At 49.8% G+C, this 22,535-nt stretch overlaps 1 protein-coding gene across 8 annotated transcripts in view; it reads left to right on the top strand.

The window, feature by feature from the left end:
- Nucleotides 1–22,236, top strand: part of MECP2 (methyl-CpG binding protein 2) — a 64,899-nt gene extending 42,663 nt beyond the window's left edge. For 5 of the 8 annotated variants that reach the window (XM_070503041.1, XM_044763986.2, XM_070503044.1 and 2 more), the window contains 2 exons: nucleotides 19,356–19,706; nucleotides 21,020–22,236. In XM_070503041.1, the coding sequence (XP_070359142.1) occupies nucleotides 19,356–19,706; nucleotides 21,020–22,103 (1,435 nt within the window). In that variant the 3' untranslated portion in view covers nucleotides 22,104–22,236. Of the gene's footprint in view, nucleotides 1–11,804; nucleotides 12,042–19,355; nucleotides 19,707–21,019 lie in introns of those variants that run through there. The other 3 variants (XM_070503047.1, XM_070503048.1, XM_070503042.1) reach the window with 2 other exon arrangements.
- The last annotated feature ends 299 nt before the right edge of the window (nucleotides 22,237–22,535 follow it).

The raw sequence follows: 22,535 nt of genomic DNA, 5'->3' as shown, positions 1-22,535 counted from the left end.
CAGTTTTAGAAGTGGTTTTTATCTTCCCAGTGAATTGAACTCTTTGGCATTATGAAGTGACCCTCTTTATAATAGTGCTTTTGCCTTGACTTTGACTTCACCTGAAAGCAATAGCACTGCGCCACCTGTGTTTCTGGTCACTGCTACTGCTTTTCACGTTCCTCCCTTCTCTGTCTTTGTGGGTTAGATGTATAGCTCTTGAAAATGACAAATGGCTAGATTTTTAAAAGATCCATTCTGTCTGTTTTGACCATCAACGTCTATTTAATTACTGATGCATTTAGATTTGTTTATACCATTTTATTTTGTGCATTCTATTTTTTTCACATTGTCTGTTGTATTTTTTCTCCTCTCTTGCCTTCTCTTGGATTGAGTCTTTTTTTTAAAATTGTGGTAAGATACGCATAACGTAAAATTGACCATCCTAACCATTTTTAAGTGTACAGTTCAGTGGCATTAAATACATTCACATTTTTGTGCCACTATCTCCTGGATTGAGTTTTAATTGGTATCACACAGTATGCATGGTGCCATACCCTGCCTTTTCATTTTCCATTTAACAATACAATACAAACATCCCCATTCTTATGGACTAAAGTATTTGTGTCCCCCCAAGATTCATATATTGAAGCTTTAACCCCCAGTGTGACTGTATCTGGAGATGGAACCTTTGGGAGGTAATTAGGGTTAGATGAGGTCATGAAGGTGGAGCCTGATGGGATTAGTGTCCGTTTAAAAAGAGACATCAGAGAGCTCACACTCTCCCCACCATGTGCTGTATAAGTACACAGTGAGAAGGCAGCCATCTGCAAGCCAGGAAGAGAGCTGTCACCAAACACCGAATCTGCTGGCACCTTGATCTTGGACTTCCTGCCTCCAGAACTGTGAGAAATAAATTTCTGTTGTTTAACCCACCCAGTCTGTGGTATTTCACTGTGGCAGCCAAGCACAGGTGTCGAGACTAAGACACCTGTGTGTTAAAAAACAGTAAAGGTCCTTTTAAAGCTGCCTTACATTCCATCACAAATTTAGTGTATCTTCTCTTGGCTTTCTGTCAGCTCCCTACCCCTTGCCTCTGGTCACCCCACATCTTCTCTGTGCCTGGCTTTCCAAAAGAGTAGTTTATATTCACCATCTCTACCTTCCTGTTGATCAGCCCCTGGGGTCGCATCTCTACTGGGTCCTTCCTCTGCCCACCCCCCACTCATGTGCAGTGGTTCTGGACAGACTGCTGTCTGCCTGCCTGCCTGATCAGGATCCACTCATGGAATCTGTACCAGCCTGCGAGGTAGGCTTGTGCTTACCCACACTCTGCAGGTGAGAACTTACCATACTCAAGCGTTTATCTTAGTGGCTTCTCTTTGGCATGTGAAATTGTTGATTTCCTTCTTGTGTCTCTTCACTGGCAAAAAGGGGAGTTAAATAAGGTCATGCTCTTTGGCCCTTCCATCTTTGGCCCTTCCTCTGCACTAGGCTCTGTATCCTGCATTGAGGCTCCAGTAGACTTCTTTCCAAGCAGTCCCAGATGACTATGAAGTTACCTCTTGCCGCATGTGCCCCCTCTAGGCTGAAGCCACTGAGGGCAGTGACTGCCTCCACTCGCCCACCACAGCCTCCCCTTGTCGCCTCTGGTGTGGCTTGCTACACTTCTTGTTCAGTGAATGATATTTGTAGGCGTGTCAGAACTGTGGAAGGAAGGCAGTTGGAAGCAAGGGGTGTAGCTCCTTGTTTTGCCCCCAGAGCTAAGACTTTTCACTAGGAGATTTTTTTGCATTCCCAAATTTATAAAGTAAGTCCACCTAAACCTAGATGTGGTACATTAAACACTAGAACCAAAAACTGAGCTCACTAGGCTCAGGTGCCCCAGAATTTTTGTCCCACCAAATAACAGTTTCATGGATCTCTACACAGCATGCCTCAATTTGATAGTTGATCCTGGGAGTACAGAGAAGTCAAGCTCGAAGCACATCTGCAGAAAATGATCTTACGAGGTATTATTAATGAATGAATGTCTCTGTTAGCTGCAGGAACCTCTGGTCTTCCAGAAGGTTGTCCCGTGGACCCTAGAGGTATTGTCAGACATCTGAAGTTAGCCGGGCAGGTCCTTCACCCAGGCGGTGTCCTATCCCCCCTGCCTGGGTGGCTGCTGTCTCAGGAGCCTTCTGTCTGTCCACGGGTGAGTCTTTGGGTTTCAGCTGACATCCCATTAGGTGGCGACAGAGAGCGTTAAAAAGAAATATGAAAGAAATAAAACTTGTTTTGCTTCATGTTAAAAAAAAAAAGGGCTCATGGGGTGTATGTGACCATTAGTCAGATATTACCATTTGAGGGGTTTTTCCCTTTCTTCTCCCTCCCATTGTCCTTAACCCACTGCTGCCTACCACCCCCTGCCTCCCCTAAAATAAGGAGGATAGATCAGAAGACCAGCCAAACGCAATGTCCTCTGGTCTCTATCAGTCGACAGCACCACCAGTCACGCAAGCTTGGAACCCGAGAGTCGCCCACCCTGCCCTTCACTGCCCACATCAGGAAGCAAGCAAGTCAGCCCTGCCCATTGTTCCTTCATTTCTCCCACCTCTCTCTTCATTCCTTCTGCCACCGCCCTGGTTCAAGCCCTCCTCTCTCTAGGACTCCTACAATAACTCAGCAGTTCTCCTACACGTTTCTATCTTACATACAGTCCCTAGTGTCAAATCTCACTCCCCTGCTTAAACCCTGAGACTGGTACCTCTGTCTTCAAATGGTGTCGAAGCCGCTAACATGACCCCTGCCTCTTTCTGGCCTCTTCTGTTGTCACTCCTTTTCTCCTTCCTGTGCCCCTCGGCCGTACAGGACTGCTTTCACAATCCTAGCCTTTGTCCGTGGTTCCCCTGCCGCATTTCTTCCTCGTGCTTATTTTTGAAGATTCAGCTCAGGTATCTCTTCCTGCAGAGAGCCCTCCCTAAGACCCCAGACCCCATCCGGGTTGGATCCCTCCTCTCGTGCTCCCAGCTCCCCGGCAGTACCTCATACCAAGAGAGCAGTCTGTTGACTGTCACAGCTCATGTACCCCAAGCAGGGGGAGGAGCTGTGTCTTCTGCATTCGAGATCCATGCTCTCATAAAAACCACGTTGTGATGCTCATGCCACTCAGCTTTCTAAGCCCACACACTCCCTGTCATGGGCTTGCTCACTACCCCAGACAGTCCCCCCTCCACTGAGGATTTGCTGCCAGGCCCAGTCTTTGTCTTTCTGTTCCAGTCCCTTCTGTCTCACAGGTGATTTAAGTGTGCACGTAGATGGTCCTCCTAGTGCCTGGCTGCCTGTCTTCTTGACCACCTCTGCTCCAGTGACCTCAACCACCCACTGCCACAGTCACAGCCTGGACTTTGTCATCACTGGAGACTACTCCACCCCCGGTGCTCTGACAGACAACTCCACTGGTGACAAAGACTTCCTGTGCTCCTAGCTTGTGGGTTCCACGCTCCCCAGGACTCTCAGTCTTCTGTCCTCTCATGAATCATGCCCATCGCCATACAAACATGTTTTAGAATTTCCCGTCTTCACTGAGCACTCCCTTCTCAGCTCCCACCCACTTCTCTGTTCCCACTTTTGCCAGGCTTGTCAAGACTTGGCTACTCACCATCCCCGCTCCTCACTTCCCACTCTTTGCTCAGTGCACTCCACGGAACAGTCCTGTCAGCCCCCAGTGGATGTCCATGTTGCCATGGCCAGTGGCGAGTCCCCTTCTTGACATGATTGTTCCTTCCTGGAAACCCCTTCCTTGTGTCTCTTCAGGGACCCCACCTTTTCCTGGTGCAGTGTCACTGGCTTAGTCAGTTTTATTTTCTTTGACCACCTAACCTCACATCTGAGCCCCCTTCTGTGTTTGGGGAACTCTCAGCCCACCTTCTGAGTTTGATGGGAGGCCAGGTGACCTCTGACTATAGTCACTGAAAATGCCAGATGCTGCTTTTCCTAGCTTCCCTTTCAGTTGGGGAGGCAGTCAGCAAACTACATCCCAAGGCCGAATCGGGCCTACTGCCTGTTTTTGTAAATAAAGTTTTATTGCAACCCAGTCCCACCCCTTCCTTTATGCATTGTCTGTGACTGCTCTCCCACCACACTGGCAAGTTGAGTGGTTGTGACAGAGACTGTGGCCGGCAAAGTAGAAATTACTTAGTGTCTGACCCTCTACAGAAGGCCTGAGTCCTGCAGGACGGTAAGGGCATGTGCCCATCAGTTATACCCACCTGCCGAGTGGGTCAAGGCCAGTAGGAGGAGCCCTCGTTCAGTGTCAGGGCTGCAGGAAGGACCAGCTCCTGGACCACAGTGGCCGCGGTGCCCCCTGCAGGGTGGCAGAGGCAGTGCCGGCTGCCCTGTACCAGCCTGGCAGCAGAATTTGGAATATTTTGTTGCTGCCCAACTAAACTCAAACCCATTTCTCCAGCCCTCTGGGGATCTCTGGCCACCTAAGAGCCTTTTTCTTTCCAATTTTTATTATTGTGGTAAAATACACCTAAAATTGACTGTACCTTTTTTTTTTTTGAGGAAGATTAGCCCTGAGCTAACATCTGCTGCCAGTCCTCCTCTTTTTGCTGAGGAAGACTGGCCCTGAGCTAACATCCATGCCCATCTTCCTCTACTTTATATGTGGGACACCTGCCACAGCATGGCTTGCCACGCAGTGCCATGTCCGCACCCAGGATCCAAACTGGCGAACCCCAGGCTGCCGAAGTGGAACGTGTGCACTTAACTGCTGCACCACCGGGCCGGCCCCTATTTGTGCCATTTTTAAGTGTACAATTCTATGATATTAAGTATGTTCATATCATCATGCAAATATCACCACCTTCCATTTGCCAGTAGCCTTTTAATAAAGTCCATGTCTGTGTAAATCAGCTAGAATTGATCTCTGTTGCTTGCCACCAGTAATCTGGACAGATACACCCAATCATCCTTTTACTGCCTCACTCCTCTTTCTCTGTCTCCTTTGCTGACTCTTTCCTCATCACAACTCCAGATATTGTGGGGGAGGGGTTGTCCACACTCCCGTCTGAAGTGCCCTCACTCAGTCACTCACTGGCTCTTCAGACCTATGTGATGAGGCCTCTGAGATGTCTGTCTCTAGCCCAGACCTCTCCCCCGAACTCCAGACTCATATGTCCAACTGCCCTTTAAGAAGGTGAAATGCCTCAAGACCGAAAACATAAAATATGGAAGTCAGAACTCTGGATCTCCCGCACTCCCCCTCCCTCCAGCACACACATGCCCTCCACTGATGGCACCTCGACCAGCCACCACATTGCCTGCCTGGACTCTGCAATGGCCCTGTGTGGCAGGCATGGAGGGCACTGTGCAGATCCCTGATGGGGAGGATGGTCAGCAGGCGGCCTTCAGCTGCAAGAGCCTCCTCACCAAGGTCATGCTGTTTCCTGGGCAGTGCCCAGGTGCCTGGGTGAGGTGGGCCAGAGCTTTGTTGGGCCTGCTTGCACTTTGGCTTCTTCCTCTGCTCAGGTCCGCTTCCTCCCCCCTCCTTTCACAGGTGTCAATCCCTAATAAACATTTAGCACCCCGAACTGTGAGCCTGCCCTGCAGCACCTTGTGTCTCCCTGCCATCTCACCCCCTTCCCACTCTACATCTCCAGGCCAGCCCCTAGAGTGAACTTTTTAAAACTGTTCATCTGATCATGTTATCCCTCTGAGAAAAACCTGCCAGGGGCCTCTCATCCCTCTCAGAATAAAACCCAAACTCTCTTGCTTGGAAGCAGGGCTGGCTTCTTGGGCATGCAACCTATATGATGCCCAGCGCTTAGAAGAATCGTGCTTGGTTTAATGCTGTACTGTGGCCATCTCAAAATTCTCCATTTCTGAACAGGAGGCCCTACATTTTCGTTTTGCGCTGGGCTCTGCAAATTACATAGCTGGGCCTGCCTCATTTTGAGCTCATTTTCTCTGCCTTGCTAACTTGGTTCCAGCCCATCACTCTTACTTTTCCTGGAACATGACAGATTATTCCTGGGGTCAGGGCCTTGGCTCTTGCTGCTCCTTATGCCTGGGCCCCTCTTTACATGACCTGCTCCCTCACCCCTCACTTCCTTCAGATCTGGGATCAGACTCACCTCAGAGAGCCCTTCCCCTGGGATTGGGCCCCTTCCCATCTCTCTGACCTCTGTTCTGTGCATGTGCACACATACATGCACCCGTACACCCATAACGACCATGTCAGGATCTGAGGTCACGCGGGCTGCCTCCCGAGCCTGTGCTCCTCGCTGCTGCACAGAGCTGCGTCACAGCTTTGTAGATGTTCCATATGCCTGAGCTTCTGAGGTTCCCCCCCGGAAGTTGTTTGCTTTGTCTCTCGAGGTGCCTGAGGAGTTCTTCTCCCTGTCCTTGAAGTTGAGCAGAGTCTATCTCACTGTTGAGCTTCCTTTATCACACTTTCCTGGAACACAGTGTGTTCTTTCGAGCTGCAGATGCAGCTCATCTTCGTTTTAGGTCAGTTCTCTTATATCTTTGATGGCATCTTCTGTTCCATTTTTTGGGTTCCCTACTACAGGGGACACAAATTATCGTTATGTTGGATTGTCTTTGTCTCTTTTCCAATGCTATTAGCTTTGCTCTAATTGCTTTAGCTTTTGTCTTTTTATCTGCCTTCACTGTATGTCTAATTTTATTTTCAGCTATGCATATTCTGTTTCTGAATGTATTTATTAGTTCCATAATGATGTGTTTGGGTGGGCAGTTTGTTTCTCTAGGTTGAGAATTTGACCTTTCATGTTACCGTTTTATCATCTCATCTTTGAACTCTTATTGAGAACCTGTTCTTATAAAGTTGTGAGGAGTTTCTTTCTCTTCTTTGCAGCGTTTTCTTGGTGAGAGACTTTGCCTTTCCTGAGCCATCTCTCTCCCTGTCTTTTTGTTCTTTTGGCCATAATACATTTGCAGAGTTACCAAGTCTTTTCTTGTCATCTTGGCTCAGGCTTGGATGGCTCCGTCCAGTCATTCTATTTGCTTTGGTATGGCGGGGAAATTCTTGGCATTCTCTTCCCATTCTCTTGGCATCTTCTCACTGCTTTCCCCTCTGGGCTATCGTGAGCTTGTTTTCCTTTGGTCAGAGAGAAGTTGCACACTGGGAGAGCTGCAGCCAGGCAGTCTTCAGCAATATCTAGATTCTTCTCTCCGTTCTAAGAACTACGTTAAATGTCTTATACCAAGGCTCACTCTAGCTGCTTGAGGGATGTGTACACCATTCCCTAGGGATGCAGGAATGGGGTACCTCAGGCTCCAGGTGGTTCCCTGAGTCTGTGTGTACCCAAGAGTGGTTGCCTCCCACAGAGACGGCTTGGCTCACTGGGTGGGCGCTTTAGCTGTTTCTCCTGCACCTCCAAGCCTCCCAGCAGGAGCTTCTGTAGTTCCTGGGCCTAAAGGAAAAAAGTTACAGACTCCCACCCAGTTGTTTCCTTCCATCTTATTGGCTGAGAGGTCTCAGGGTGTTGTCAGCTCCCTAGCATGGCTTCTAGGGGTGGGGCAGGGGCAAGAGCTCAGTCCTGCTGCTGCTTTGTCCTCTGGAATCCTCTCCACGGCTGGCTGCCAGGTTTTGAAACATCCTGCGTTGGATTTTATGTCCCTTTCCTTTGTTTGATGAATTCGTCCCTTCACACTCCTCCCCTCCTTTGTTTGTTTCTCATTTTATTAGTGATTGGGAGAAAGCAATTCTGTGGGAAGTTATAACCTGCTATTTGAACCTAATTCTCTAATCCGTGTGGAATTGATTCTGTTGTGTGGCAACTCACACACAGACACAGATACGTGCGTGCGCGCACACACGCGCACACACGCGCACCCCCCCCCCCCCCCCCGCGCATACTTTCTCTGGTTGTTCACAGATGCTTATTCTGGGTAAATGTCAAGCTCCAGAGGGAATTCCTTGGGGATCTTGACTGGAGGGATGTCATTCAATCTTCTCATTGTATTTTCTACCCAGTTGGTGTTTGTACACAGGGAAGTGACCAATTTGGTGATATTTGTCTTGTCACCGGGCATGTTAATTAGTTTTTAGCCAGTACCCAGAGTTATTTATAGGATAGAGATTTAGTCCCTGCAGCTTCCCGGTGGCTTTGAACCCCTCTCATCGGAAACCACGGTGGGGATAAAGTGGGGGCCCAGGGTGCTGCTGTGAGGTCGCTGAAACAAGTAGGGTCTCCCTCTATATCTGTGTACCTCTTTCTGGGGCTTCCAGCAGTACAGGGGCACTAGAGGCCGTAGCCCTTCTCTGCCCCTTCCCTGCTCAGCAGTGCCCAGGGAAACCCCTCAGCCTATCACTGGCCTTTCCATGTAGGACACTAGTGGGCTTCCAGGCCTTGCCATTTGCCACCAGCAAACTGCACCTCAGCCAGCCTGGCTTCCAGGTCCTGTTGTCCTGACCTTGAAGATTTCCTAGGGCTCTGTTGGGGAATCCTATCCCCAGACCTACCTGGTACATCCCTCCTTTGCTCACATGTTTGAGTGTGGCAGAACCATGCAAGCAGTGACCCCAACCGCACCCCATGCTACAGCAGTCTCTCTCAGCCATTGGTGGCACCCTTCTTGTTTGCTAGCACTGGTAGAGAGATTTCCCCTTTTTTCTATTTTGTTGGTCATTTCAGTGGGCTCAGATGTCATCATCGGGAAACAGAAGTTCATCAGGCATGCAGATGTGGGGTGACCTGCACTAGAGATAGGCATTCACTTCACATTAGTGACAAGAGATTTAGACAAAATGAGCTGGCCCTTATGCAGAGTTCTCTCTTCTGTTACTAGACATCTCCTTTCTGCCCCTTTTTCCCCCCAAATATGTTGCCTCTGTGTTAAATTTATTTTGGCAAATATTTTGTTCTTCAGTAAAAGCAGCCAACACTTCGGTAGAAGTCTGCAAAACTTATTTACATAAAGTATACAAAAGTAAGAAGAAAAAAGTATTAACAGAAAACTGGGGGAAGAAGCAGCTGTGGGAATGTATTACTGGGGACCAAAAGGGCAGACATGATGTCAGTGCTTATGGAGACTGGCTGTTGGGACCTTGAAGACTAGATATTTGTCTTGGGGCACTGGTGGCCAGCTTTGCCCTGGCAAGTGTGGAAGATCACCGTGAGCACCCTTGCAGGATGTAGGAACAAAGGCACCAGGGAACATGATGGAAGGGAAGTTGCTAAATGTGGAGCCTGGAGAATGGAGAGTGAATCCTAACAATACAGTCTTTCCAGGGGAAGAGATGAAATCATGCAAACATCATTAATAAGGATTGAGTTCTTGATTTTCTCCCTTTCTTACCTCATTTGATCAGCTCCCTCTGCAGTTGCCTTCATGGAGACAGTTGATGGTGAAGCCACCCTGCTTGGGTTGCAGTTGTGGTCCACAACTTTACCAACTTTACTGCCTTGGGCTCTATCCTTCCCCCACCCACAGCGGCTCCACATCCTCGGGACACAGTGTCACCATCGCATCTGTATTCTGGAGCTCTTCCCCAGCTCCTCAGTGAGTCTCCCCAGCTCCCAGTCTCTCCCCTTCTGCAGCACTCATCAACATTGCTGATTTCATTGTTGATCGTCTGCCTTAGAACACTGTCCACCCCAGAGAAAGAGGAGAGATGGCTGCAGGTAGAAAGTGCGTCTTGTTCCTGTGGCGCCCCTGCCCTTGCACAGCTCGGGTGCAGCACCTCGAAGGTGCTCAAGGAATGTTAGCTACTGAATGAGTGCATAGGTGAAATGAAACACCCCCACACCACTCCCAGTGTTCTTGCTGTGATGACTTCTGTTTAAAGCTTGCTCCTTCCTGCTAAGCATCCCAGAGTGGAAGCAGTTTCTGCTGCCCCACTTTACTCCTATCTAGTTCCGGAACATTTTCGTCACCCCCAAAGGAAGCCCCATGGAAAAACAGTCTGGCAGGTCCTTGAAAGGTTAAACATGGAGTTCTCATATGACCCAGCAATTCCACTCCTCGGTATAGACCCAAGAGAATTGAACATATACATCCATGCAGAAACTTGTACACAAGTGTTCATAGCAGTTAAAAGGTGGAAACAGCCCAGCTGTCCATCAGCATGTGACTGGATAAACGAAGTGTGGTGTATCCATCCTATGGAAGGTTATTCCGCCATAAAAAGGGGTGAAGTTCTGCCACATGCTACACCGTGGATGGACCTTGGAAACATTATGCTGAGAGAAAGGAGCCAGACACAAAAGGCCGTAGATGGCATGATTCCATTCCTATGAAAGGTCCAGAAGACGCAAATCCATGGAAACAGAAAAGAGATGAGTGGCTGCCAGGGGCTGGGGGGTGGGGATCTGGGGGAGAGACTGCTTAATGGGTATGGGGCTTCCTCCAGGGGTGATGAAATGTTCTGGAACTAGATAGTGGCGATGGTTGCACAACATTGCGAATGTGCTAAGTGCTGCTAATGGTAAATTTTATGTTATGTACATAGAAAAAAGATTGATCAAATACCCTCAGAATATTTAGCCAACAGCCTTCGACTTGGCTAAATGCCTAGTCATTAAACTTCTTGAAATAAATTCCTTTCTGTCATGATTACCATGTCTTAGGCCTCAGAGATGGCATTCTGGTCAGCTTGGTCCAGTCTAACATGTGTCACCCTAGGTCCCTACGCTGGCCTCTTTCTCTTGGATGGACAACAGAGCTGCTTGCCTGGGCCCTATGCCTGCAGCCAGACAGGCTTGCTTGGAGACAGCTGTGGGTTCTGAGCACTGCATGGGCATCCTAAGACCTACCTTTACGTACAATTAAGGGTAATTGGTGAAGTCAGCTGCCGTTTTAGTGGGGTGTAATAAAAAATTGAGATATAATTCCATACCATGAAATTCACTCATTTAAAGTGTACAATCAAGTGGCATTTAGTACATTCACAGTGTTGTGCAGCCATCCCCTCTATCTAGGGGATATGATGAAAATGTTCTGGAACATTTTCATCATCCCTTAAAAAACAACTCTGTATCCATTGGGAGTTAATCCCTGTTACCCATTACCCCTAGCCCCTGGCAATGACTAAACTACTTTCTGTGGATTTGCCTATTCTGGACATTTCATATAAATGGAATCATACGGTATTTGTCCTTCTGTGACTGGTTTATTTCACTTAGCATTTCCCCAGGGTTCATCCATGTTGTAGCATGTGTCAGAATTTCTGTCTTTTTTAAGGCTGAATAACATCCCATTGTATGGATAGACTGCATTTTGTTTCTCTGTCCATCCATGGACATTTGTGTCGCTTCTACCTTTTGGCTACTGTAAATCATACTGCTGTGAACATTAGTGTACAAGTATCTGTTTGAGTTCCTGTTTTCAGTTCTCTTGGGTCTATACCTAGGAGTGGAATTGCTGAGTCCTATGGGAACTCCATGTTTAACCTTTTGAGGAACTACCTAACTGTTGTCCACAGTGGCAATTTTTGTTTAAACCTGCTTTTCTTTTCCCCATGTGTAGTGGACTCATGCTGTAAAGATGAGACTTACTGTATGGCATTGGTTGCCTTTATTTGGAGAGGGATCTACCTTTGGGTGGCAAGGACTGTTTTATTTACCTTTTCAAAACATAGACAGTTTCTTGCATCTTCTAAAAACTGGGGTATTTAAAAATATACTGAATTCCATGCAGGGCTGCTGAACTTCAGGTTCTACCACGGTAGCCTTCGAGCTGAACCCCATCCCCTCTTTTGCTCCCCAGACACCACTGAGACTGTCTTCTGGTACCATTTTGATTTCTCTCAGATCTTTAAAGGGGCTGAAGCTGACATCTCAAAGTGCTGCTGCCTTTATTGATTCTTACAGAGAAGCCTCCTTGATCCTGAGATTCTGCAGCGCATACTGGAGGTAGAAAGAATTGGAAGCTCCAAGTGAATGACACTTCAGGATGGAAGCAGCCACTGCAAGGAGGCCATTTCTCTCCTCTGATCCCTGACCTTTCACCTGGGAAGTGGCTGCCACCCTGCCCTTCCGATTCGTGGCCTCATTGTGGTACTTGGGCTCCTTATGCAGCTTCATGGGATGGATGACTGGAAATGAAAGGTGCTGAGAAATAACATCTCCTGAAATTGGCCTGGTGCAAACATGACTGAAGTTGGGTCAGGTCAGGATCTTGCTGGGGCTCTGGAACGTTCCCTGGAGCTCACTCTGGAGGGGGCTGAATTCCAATTCAAGTGAAAAAAACATTTCAGCTGCTGCTTTCACCCGGCTTTGTAGCCTTTTTTTTTTTTTTTAATCTGGAAGCCTTGGGGATTGAGTGGTCCCTCCTCAGCCACAGTTACCTGGCCAGCTGCACCTGCCAGCTGTTGGTTGTTTACACCCCTGTAATACACAGGAGCCTTGGGTCAAATGAGCGCCAGGTACAGCTTCCTGAGGCTGCTTTCTGCATGCCATCAGACCCCTCAGGATACAGCGATTTGGCCTAAAAACAAGATTCATGCAACTCTAATTTTCCTTCTCTAGATCAAAGGAAGGATTTGATCTAATGTTTGCTTTCTAGCAGCAAAATCAATGGGTGATGGTTTATTACTCAAGAGCCTTCTTTCACATGCTTCATAGATATTTAAGATTTGTGAAGGTCTTTTTGCTTCAGTGTGATATGTGCATTCTTGAAAAAAAATCTGTCTTCTACAAATCACACAATAAAAAATAGGCATTGTGGGGGCTGGCCCCGTGGCCGAGTGGTTAAGTTTGCGCGCTCCGCTTTGGCGGCCCAGGGTTTTGCCGGTTCAGATCCTAGGCGCGGACATGGCACTGCTCATCAAGCCATGCTGAGGCAGCGCCCCACACAGCACAACCAGAGGACCTACAACTAGAATATACAACGATGTACTGGGGGGCTTCAGGGAGGAGAAGAACAAAAAAAACCAGGAATTGTTATGAGAAAAACTGGGCTGGGGTAGACCATGCCAAACCTATATGATTTGGAAACCAGACCTCACTAACAAAAGCAGTGACAATTATGGTTCAAAGAACGCTGGGGCATGCTCAAATCTCCATTGGCATTTGCACCCAACAGTGCCATCAGCTGACCCTTTTTCACCATAACTCCCAGATGGCTGCTTCCTCCCACACAGTGCACAGATGAGTCGTTCTGTCGACATTGAGAGTCAGGTCCTAGGCAAGGCTGCCTTCAGCAAAGATTTTTTTTTAAACACAGGGAAATATCTTGACACCTTCATTCACGCTTATAGCTTCACCGTATAGAGCACAACACTGTGGTTCTTTGAGTCACTTAAAGAAGGCACTTCCGCAAGGTTTCCAGCTTTTTCTCTTAATATGTTCATGTAACGTGAAGGCTCTCTTTAATTGTTAGAAAGCTTGCTTGAAACTGCTTCAAAATACTGCTGTCAACCAGCACAGCTTCCAGTTAGATCAGTGTCATCTCCCCCTTTTTAAACCTGCTGCCACATTGATGCTGTGCATGTTTTGCCATTCGAGGACTGGTCACAGCCGTTGTTACACTGACTCCTAAGTACTTCATTCAGCATGGCTTTCCTAAGAGCATTCACTGCAGTTCCGACACTCAGGAAGTTTAGCGTCAAGCTAACATGGAACCATATTCACATTTCTCCAAATACCCCCATTACTGCCCCTTCTTGGCACCTTTGAGCCATGGAGCCAGTCGCCCTGTCTCTTTGGTCTCCTTTAACCAGGAGTAGTCCCCAGCCCTTTTCTTTCATGCTGCAGGCTGTTTTGAAGAACCCAGGGCCCCTGTTGTGTGCAATGCCCCTGTCTTTGGACTCGTCTTGTTGTTTCCTCATGGCCTCCATTACCCCTTCCTGCAGGATGGGGCGGCACTTGAGCAGGCTGGCCACGGTCAGTAGTGCTGTTTGATCACTTCTTGGTGGGGGAGGGGGGCCTGCCAGATTCCTCTGCAGAACAGGACCCTACCTTCCTTCCCTTACTCCTTAGCCTGTGTATTCCTTACATTCTTGCCAGCTTGTAAGTACAGGTAAGACATTTTAAACACTGTCTTCTGTAGCATCTTCTAGAGGATACTCAGTCCAGCATTTTTAGTAGTTTCAGCAGGAGGAGTATCTGTGGACCTGACCACCTTATTGCTGGAAGCCAATCTGTGGAAGCCTAGAACCCGTCCATCCAGTGTAACTATCCTCCATACTGCTGCCCCCATGACCCCTCTCTCCCCATCACTGTAGATGGCACTGTCTGCACTCCTGGGCGTGCATGACAGCGAGGCCCTCAGTGACTGCCCCAGCCTCATCTCCTGCCCACCCCAACCCACCAGTGCCCAGCAGGCTGCTGGTAGCACCCAAACTCATCATTTATTCACTTACTCAGAGCCTGCTTGCTTTGGGCACTAAGCTAGTCCCTGTTCCTTGAAGCTAGTGGCCAGAGGGATACAGCCATCAAAAGAAGCAAAGGTAGCATAGCATCTGGGTTGTGACTGTCACTTGGCACATGATTATTAAGTGCTGCTCCTGTGCCTGGCACTGTGCATTTAGCAGGGAGACGACAGTAAAGAAGGTACACACCGCCTGGGGAGGTTGACCCACACGGTGGTCTCATTGAAGTACACTGGGGGGCATAGAGTGCTCCTGCTCATGGGAGGGGGGAGGCAGGAGCAGGGAAGGCTTCTCAGAAGTGCCATCTTAACCCAAGATGAGAGAAAGGGCTGACCCAGAGCTGCTGATTACACGGGACAAGCATCATTAGTCACTTCTCCCTCTAGGGAGGAACGTCACAGGGGTGATGGGACAAGGCTGTTGATATCACTGCCTCTGCCCGTCTGGTGTTGCCTGCCCTGAGCCCTCCTTGCCGGCCTGTGGAACTCTTCAGCCCTAAAAACTCAGCTCAGGCCTTCCTCCTCCAGGGAGTTTCAGTCTCTGGGCTTTCCCTCTGCCTGGAACAGGGGAAGGTGTCACTATTCCTTTGTTACCTCTTTGTCCCCCCCACTAAGAGTGATGCTAATTCCACCCTGGCGTCTCAGCCCCTAGCAGAGTCTGGCTCAGGGCATGGGCAGTCGATGAACACACGTGGACTCAACCATGACCTCAGACAAGTCCCTTTGTCTAGTTGTATTTCCTTTTCTTTTCCTCTGCAACGCTGAAGAGTTGAACTTGTGAACTTGGTGTTCGGTTCTCCTCATACTCATTTCAAGATTGTGTGTGCATGTGTGCACCCATGTGTGCACATGCACATGCATATGGTCTGATTAGAGGGAAGACGAACAGGGCTGTTTGGTTTCTTTGAAAAAGTATGTGTTTCAACAAACCCCTTAAACCTCCTGCTGGGCGGGACTTTGGGGAGTTGCCTAGCACCTCAGCCTGGCCTCCCTCCCTCAAGTCACCCTGGGACTGAGCAGGCAGCTGGGCCAATTGGATTACCTATTCCACATCATTTTTACCTCCACTTCATGCCAAGCAGAATGGCTTCCAGGCTTCTTTGTGGGCTTTTGTTATTTGTTTTTAAATAGAGGAGGAGCAGTCAGAAAATAAAGTAACACCCACCTGTGTGCCCCTCAATGCACAGAATTGAAAATCACCATATTGTCCTAGTTGCTTCAAGTAATTTAAATTCAAAAGAACTAGAATATTACAGATAGAATTAAAGGCCCTTTTATTCCTCATCTTCAGTGCTATTAAAAGCATTTAGGGGCTGGCCCTGTGGCTGAGTGGTTAAAGTTCTACGTGCTCCACTTTGGTGGCCCGGGGTTTGCAGGTTCAGATCCCAGGTGTGGACCTACTCCACTCATCAGCCATGCTGTGGAGCAGCCCACATACACAAAGTGGAGGAAGACTGGCACGGATGTTAGCTCAGGGCGAATCTTCCTCACCAAAAAAAAAAAAAAAAGTTCATTTACACTTAGAAATAGTTAAAAAGATAAATTTTATGTTACATACATTTTATCACAATAAAAAACTTAAAAACCCAAACAGTTCATTTAGACTCTAGTCAGAGTCTGGGCACAGCTGAATCTCCCTGCTTTGTGGCCAGTAGCTGAAGAGGTATGTTCTCTTCTCCTTGAACTTCTAACCGTGGATGTGGCTGTAACCCCCAGCCGCTCCTGGCCCAGGCTTCCCCCTCCTCAGTCAGTTTCACTGTCATCTTCCCAGGCTTTGGCCGTGGTCCTTAACTTGTCCCTGCCCCTCACCCCCACACCAGTCTGGCAGCAAACTCTGTCGCTCCACTTCCTGGTCAGCTCCCACATCTTCCACTGTCCCCATCCTGGGCCACGTCAAGACCATTCCAAGAGACTTTTCATGGGTCCTCGCTGCTTTCTTCTTAACTGTTCTCCACACAGTGACTAGAGTGATCCTTTGAAGATGAGAGCCCCTGTCTCCATCCCCTGCTCAAAGCTCCCTGATAGCTTCCTGTCACACTCACAATAAAACCCAACCAAGCCCTCCACATCTCCGCCTGAGGCCTCTCCACTGCCCAGAACCTTCTTCCCCCTTTCACAGCCACATGGCTTGCCCCCTCACTTCCTTTAGGTCTTTCTTGTTTCTCCCAGTGTCACCACGTGGATTTTTTCTTCTTTGTGTTCTGATTAGTTCATTCTTTTGGATGCTCACCTGGTCATAGCCTTGTCCAGTGCGAGGGGCCCTTCGACTCTCCCTGCTAGCTTCCAAGCACTTCCTTGCCTTCTACCCCCGCTTCTCCCCACTGCCAGCCTGGTGCCCTTCCGCAGACTCTAGGCTTGTTCCCTGTCCCTGGGGTACCGTTGCTGGCCATGGAATATGTCCCACCCACGGGGTACTGAGCACTGCAGTCAGAGGTATTTGAAATAAATCTTTTCTCTGTGGTATGTTATCAACTTGATATACAGTTAAATTCCTTTGTTTCTGTTTACTTTCAATGTAGTGGGGTTTTGTTACTTTTTGTTTTTGTTTTATTTTTGGTTATGTAAACTTACACATGATTGAGAAGTTGCAGTTACACTTCAGCATACCCAGAGAGGTCTCGCCCAGCGCCTGTACCTCACCTCATTCCCACCTACCATGCGCCAGGGACCAGTTCCATTAGCTTCTGCTGTATGCTTCCTAAGGTCCCCTTCTTCCTCAGGTAAAAGGCAGCCTACTATACACATTTTTCACCTCATGGTAGATCCTGAGGATTGCTCCCCAGCAGTTCAAGGCTCTCTTGCTTAGCCCCGTCTCCGGCTGCACAGCTCTCCATGGTGTGGGCGTTGTCGTCCAGTCAGTGGGTCCCCGATGGTGGCTATCTTCAGTCGTCTGCAGTCTTGGGCTAGTAAAAATAATGCTCTCACAAATAACATCATGCATCTGTTGTTTTGCATTTCCGGAGGTGTCTCTTCAGGGTAAATTTCTAGAAGGGATTGCCTTAGATGGCATCAGCACACTTGATTATATCTAAGAAGCATTCCTGGGGCATGTGGTTTGTACTTGACTTTCCGGTGGTTGAAGTATTTGGGGAATACAAATGAGAGTTCTGAAGAAGCCAGACCTTTTCCTTTGGTGTGGTGGTTTCTCTAAGTCTGGGACTGTCTAGGTTCCAAAGAGCAGCCCTGGCATTCGGCAGTGCCTCTGTGGGCTATGTAGAAGTGGTGATTCCAGTCTGTCTGCCATTCTGCTGCTGGCGAACTCCTCTTTTCCTCTCCTCCTCTCTATGACACTGGGCCGCAGGCCACACTGAGCTTCTCACTCATTTCCCATTGAGAAGCTAAGACTGGGAGAATTGAAAAGTAAGCTCTGTGTTGGAACATATTAAGGAACCTGCACTTTACAGCAAGAAAAGGTCTCCTGTGGGCCATGAGCTGAATCTGGTGGATCCCATTCTTGGAGCCCTAAACTGCTGGAGGAAGATCTAGGATAGGGAGGAACTCAGGGGTGAGCCCAAGGTGGGCCGGGACACCCTCACCACGACCGGTCTCCCCATGCCTGACCTGAGCTGTTCAGGAAAGGTGTGTCCTCATGGCGCCGAGTGAGTCCTGGTGCTAACCCGCCTTTGTTGGCTTACCCACGTCATTCGAGCCTCATTTCCCCTGCACAGCATGGTGCTTTCATTGAAGTTCCTACAGTGTGGACAAGAAGGGAAGTTGCTTGGGGTAGACCAGCCACAAGGCAGTGAACCAGTGCTGACATGAGCCGTGTGGGACAGGGCAGCTCTAGGTCTTAGTCACAGAGGACAGGAATAGTCTTGCTCTTTTCCAGAATGAACTGCCAACTGAGGGACTTAGCAGGTGGCTGATTCCAAGCCCACGATTCTGCTTTCCAGACCTCCCCTGGCCCGAGTTATGTTCTTGCCCTCTTAGCCCAGCCATGAGAGCATCATGCCCAGACTCTGATCCCAGGGTCTAGGACCTCACAGTGACCATTTCTGAAGTACACAAGGAAGGGACCCTACCGGACAGAACTGAAGAATAGGGAAAGAGTTACTCAGCATGAAAGAATGGGGAGGCACCTGCCCTGGAATGGGGAGGGTGCTCTTCTGCACCTTTCTCCTTGCTCGTTCCTCTCATCAGCCAAGGCCATGTGTTGTAAGGGAGCATCTGGTAATAAAGGCTCACCTGACCTGGGATCGCTTCTCTTCTCATGCCAGAACCCTGGGCAGTGGTTTCTGGTTGCCCGAGTTGGCCAGTATTTATATAGTGCCTTTCTGAGTTATCTCCCTCTGGGGTGTTGGTACCCATTGTCAAGATGAGGAAATTGAGGCATGGGATATTGAGGTCACTTGCTCAGGTCCATGTTTGGAAATGGCAGAGTCAGGATTTGAGTTCAGGTTGGCTGGCTCCAAACCCATGTGTTCTTTGCACAGCGCTGTGCTGCACGCCACTTCCCCAGTGGGGAATGCTGGGCTGTGTTCCCATCAGCAAGTTGTACTGTGCCCCACGGCTGTTTTTGATCAGGCACACATTTGAGAAAACCCAAAATACAGAGGCTATAGTAACACCCAAGCTAGGCCTTCGTGAAGAGGATTGCCACCCCCATTTTGGGTGGGCAGCTCCCTCTCCAGCAGTTGAGGGCCTCTTGTCAGCCATTAAACCTAGAGGCCCTCGGGCACAGCTCATAAAGTGGCCTCTGCCAAGGCGGTGTGCTGAGAAGCCACACAGTATTTCTACCCAGACAAATGCCGCCTGTGCAAGTTGCTCACTCTTCTGTGTGCTAGGAGTGGGACTAGGGACAGCAGGACTTGAGGCGGCCACAGTGCAGGTAGAGTGCACAGTACAGGCAGTGGGCCACTACTAGCAGCAGCCCAAAGCCCCTAAAGAAACCTGTGAAGGGAAAGGGCATCGAGATCGGGGTGAGTACTGGCAGGGCAGCCCCATCTTTCAGGGCCCTGCCTGTGCTGGGGTCCCCTGAACCTGCCCTTGCTCACTTTTTCTGCAAACCAGTGTGTTCTCTATGATACTAACATACTTGTTTAACACTTCAGGGAAGAAAAATCAGAAGACCAGGATCTCCAGGGCCTCAAGGACAAACCCTTGAAGTTTAAAAAAGTGAAGAAGGATAAGAAAGAAGACAAAGAGGGCAAGCATGAGCCCCTGCAGCCACCGGCCCACCATTCTGCTGAGCCAGCAGAGGCAGGCAAAGCAGAGACCTCAGAAGGGTCAGGCTCAGCCCCAGCTGTCCCAGAAGCTTCTGCATCCCCCAAACAGCGACGCTCCATCATTCGAGACCGGGGACCCATGTACGACGACCCCACTCTGCCTGAAGGTTGGACCCGAAAGCTTAAGCAAAGGAAATCTGGCCGCTCCGCCGGGAAGTATGATGTGTATCTGATCAAGTAAGTAAGGGCATCTCCTGTCTCTGCAGACCGTGGTGGGCTGGAGGTGGGGAGGGGTGCTAAGAAACTGATGCTACTCACTGATCAGGAAAATCTGTGTGCATAATCCCACCTTCACTCAGGGGGGCTTCACCAGTGAACACTGCTTGCAGGTGCACCCGGGTATGCTTAGAACGACTGTGTACAGAGGTCACTTCCCTGAGGGAGAGACATGCACAGAGCAGCAGAGTGCGACTTTACCCTGCCAGCCCTCGAGGCCTTGTCTGGAGATGGAATAGCAGTAGGGCCTACCCAGGGCCACAGTGAGGATGCCAGGAAAGGTCACCTGGGAAGCACTGAGGACAGAAGGCCCTGCCTAGGCTGGGCTCTGAGGCCATGGGGCCTGCCATGCACAGTGGCCTGGGCTCAGGAGGCAAGTGGAGTTCCCGGGGTTCCTGCCATTTCCCAGCTAGAGAAAATCCAGCTAAGGGGCTCTTCTCAGAGGCTGTTAACCTCCTTTCTGGGAGAGTCATTCTGTGACATAGCTTCGTGAACCAGAAGGAATAGGAGTTCATAGGGCTCAGTCCACTCTGTGAATCTTGCTGGGAAAGGTAGGCTCTCTAGGAAGAGATACAGACAGGCTCCATGTGCTTTTCCAGCTGTCCCTTTTGCATTTGTCCAGCTTTGGGCTGGTCGCCGGGCATTTTTTATTGAAACAGAGTAACTTCCAAGCCAGAGCTTCAGAGGAGTGAATAAGTACATTTCAGGTCTTCCCTTTAGATAATCCCGAAGAGGTTAGCAGTTTTCAAAGGACATTTGCAGATAGCTTCATTTGAGTCCAACAACTGTGAGAAGGGTGAGCAAAGTATTATCTGTTGACAGGTGAGAAAACCGAGTCCCAGTGAGGCTGAGCCACATGCCCCAGTTCAGCCAGCAGAATGGGCTCCAGCCTGATGACTAAACTAAACAGGGTCCCCAAGCTAGACCCCATTGGGGGCCAGAGGAAGGGCCTCAGTGGCAGGCGGGTCCTCGGGGGCATCTAAGTGACAGGAATGGAGCAACAGCACTGAGCTGTTCAGGCATCAGAGCTGGCCATGCAGGCGCCCACTGCCGCCCAGCAGTCCAGTTATTTCAGGTATAACCAGGGCTGGCCCATCTCGTTTTAGCTCATCTTGGCTTCTCTTAAATGTGATTCTTGTTCAGTAGTGTCATCGGCATTTCGGTTGCAGAACATCTTCTGTCAGAGTTCATCACCATCTTCTGCTCTGCCCCATCTCCAGTGTTGCCGTGGAAGCTTCTAATCATACTTTGTGTCTCTCCGTTTGTTCCCACAGTCCCCAAGGGAAAGCCTTTCGCTCTAAAGTGGAGTTGATTGCGTACTTCGAAAAGGTAGGCGACACCTCCCTGGACCCTAATGATTTTGACTTCACGGTAACTGGGAGAGGGAGCCCCTCCCGGCGAGAGCAGAAACCACCTAAGAAGCCCAAATCTCCCAAAGCTCCAGGAACTGGCAGAGGTCGGGGACGCCCCAAAGGGAGTGGCACCGCGAGACCCAAGGCAGCAGCATCAGAGGGCGTGCAGGTGAAAAGGGTCCTGGAGAAAAGTCCCGGGAAGCTGCTTGTCAAGATGCCTTTTCAAGCTTCACCGGGGAGCAAGGCTGAAGGGGGTGGGGCTACCACATCGGCCCAGGTCATGGTTATCAAACGCCCAGGTAGGAAGCGGAAAGCTGAGGCCGACCCCCAGGCCATTCCCAAGAAACGAGGCCGAAAGCCGGGCAGTGTGGTGGCAGCCGCTGCCGCCGAAGCCAAGAAGAAAGCCGTGAAGGAGTCTTCCATCCGGTCCGTGCAGGAGACCGTGCTCCCCATCAAGAAGCGTAAGACCCGGGAGACAGTCAGCATCGAAGTGAAGGAGGTGGTGAAGCCCCTGCTGGTGTCCACCCTCGGCGAGAAGAGTGGGAAGGGACTGAAGACCTGCAAGAGCCCCGGGCGGAAAAGCAAGGAGAGCAGCCCCAAAGGTCGCAGCAGCAGCGCCTCCTCACCACCCAAGAAGGAGCATCACCACCACCACCACCACGCAGAGCCCCCGAGGGCGCCTGCACCACTGCTCCCGCCCCCGCCCCCACCCCCGCCTGAGCCCCAGAGCTCCGAGGACCCCACCAGCCCCCCTGAGCCCCAGGACTTGAGCAGCAGCGTCTGCAAAGAGGAGAAGATGCCGAGAGGAGGCTCACTGGAGAGTGACGGCTGCCCCAAGGAGCCAGCTAAGACTCAGCCGGCGGTTGCAACCGCCGCCACGGCCGCAGAAAAGTACAAACACCGAGGGGAGGGAGAGCGCAAAGACATTGTTTCATCCTCCATGCCAAGGCCAAACAGAGAGGAGCCTGTGGACAGCCGGACGCCCGTGACCGAGAGAGTTAGCTGACTTTACGCAGAGCGGATTGCAAAGCAAACCAACAAGAATAAAGGCAGCTGTTGTCTCTTCTCCTTATGGGTAGGGCTCTGACAAAGCTTCCCGATTAACTGAAATAAAAAATATTTTTTTTTCTTTCAGTAAACTTAGAGTTTCGTGGCTTCAGGGTGGGAGTAGTTGGAGCATTGGGGATGTTTTTCTTACCGACAAGCACAGTCAGGTTGAAGACCTAACCAGGGCCAGAAGTAGCTTTGCACTTTTCTAAACTAGGCTCCTTCAACAAGGCTTGCTGCAGATACTACTGACCAGACAAGCTGTTGACCAGGCTTCTTAGGGTACGCCTGCACCTCCCCTCCCTCCCAGACCTCCCCCCAATGTGGTCATTAGGGACAGAGAGCAGTTGAGAGGACACTCCCATTTTTGGTGCCATTGGTGCCCCAGTCT

Source organism: Equus asinus, chromosome X (genome assembly GCF_041296235.1).
Source record: "Equus asinus isolate D_3611 breed Donkey chromosome X, EquAss-T2T_v2, whole genome shotgun sequence".
Classification (NCBI taxonomy): domain Eukaryota; kingdom Metazoa; phylum Chordata; class Mammalia; order Perissodactyla; family Equidae; genus Equus; species Equus asinus.
This window is presented reverse-complemented; position numbering and strand designations above follow the sequence as displayed.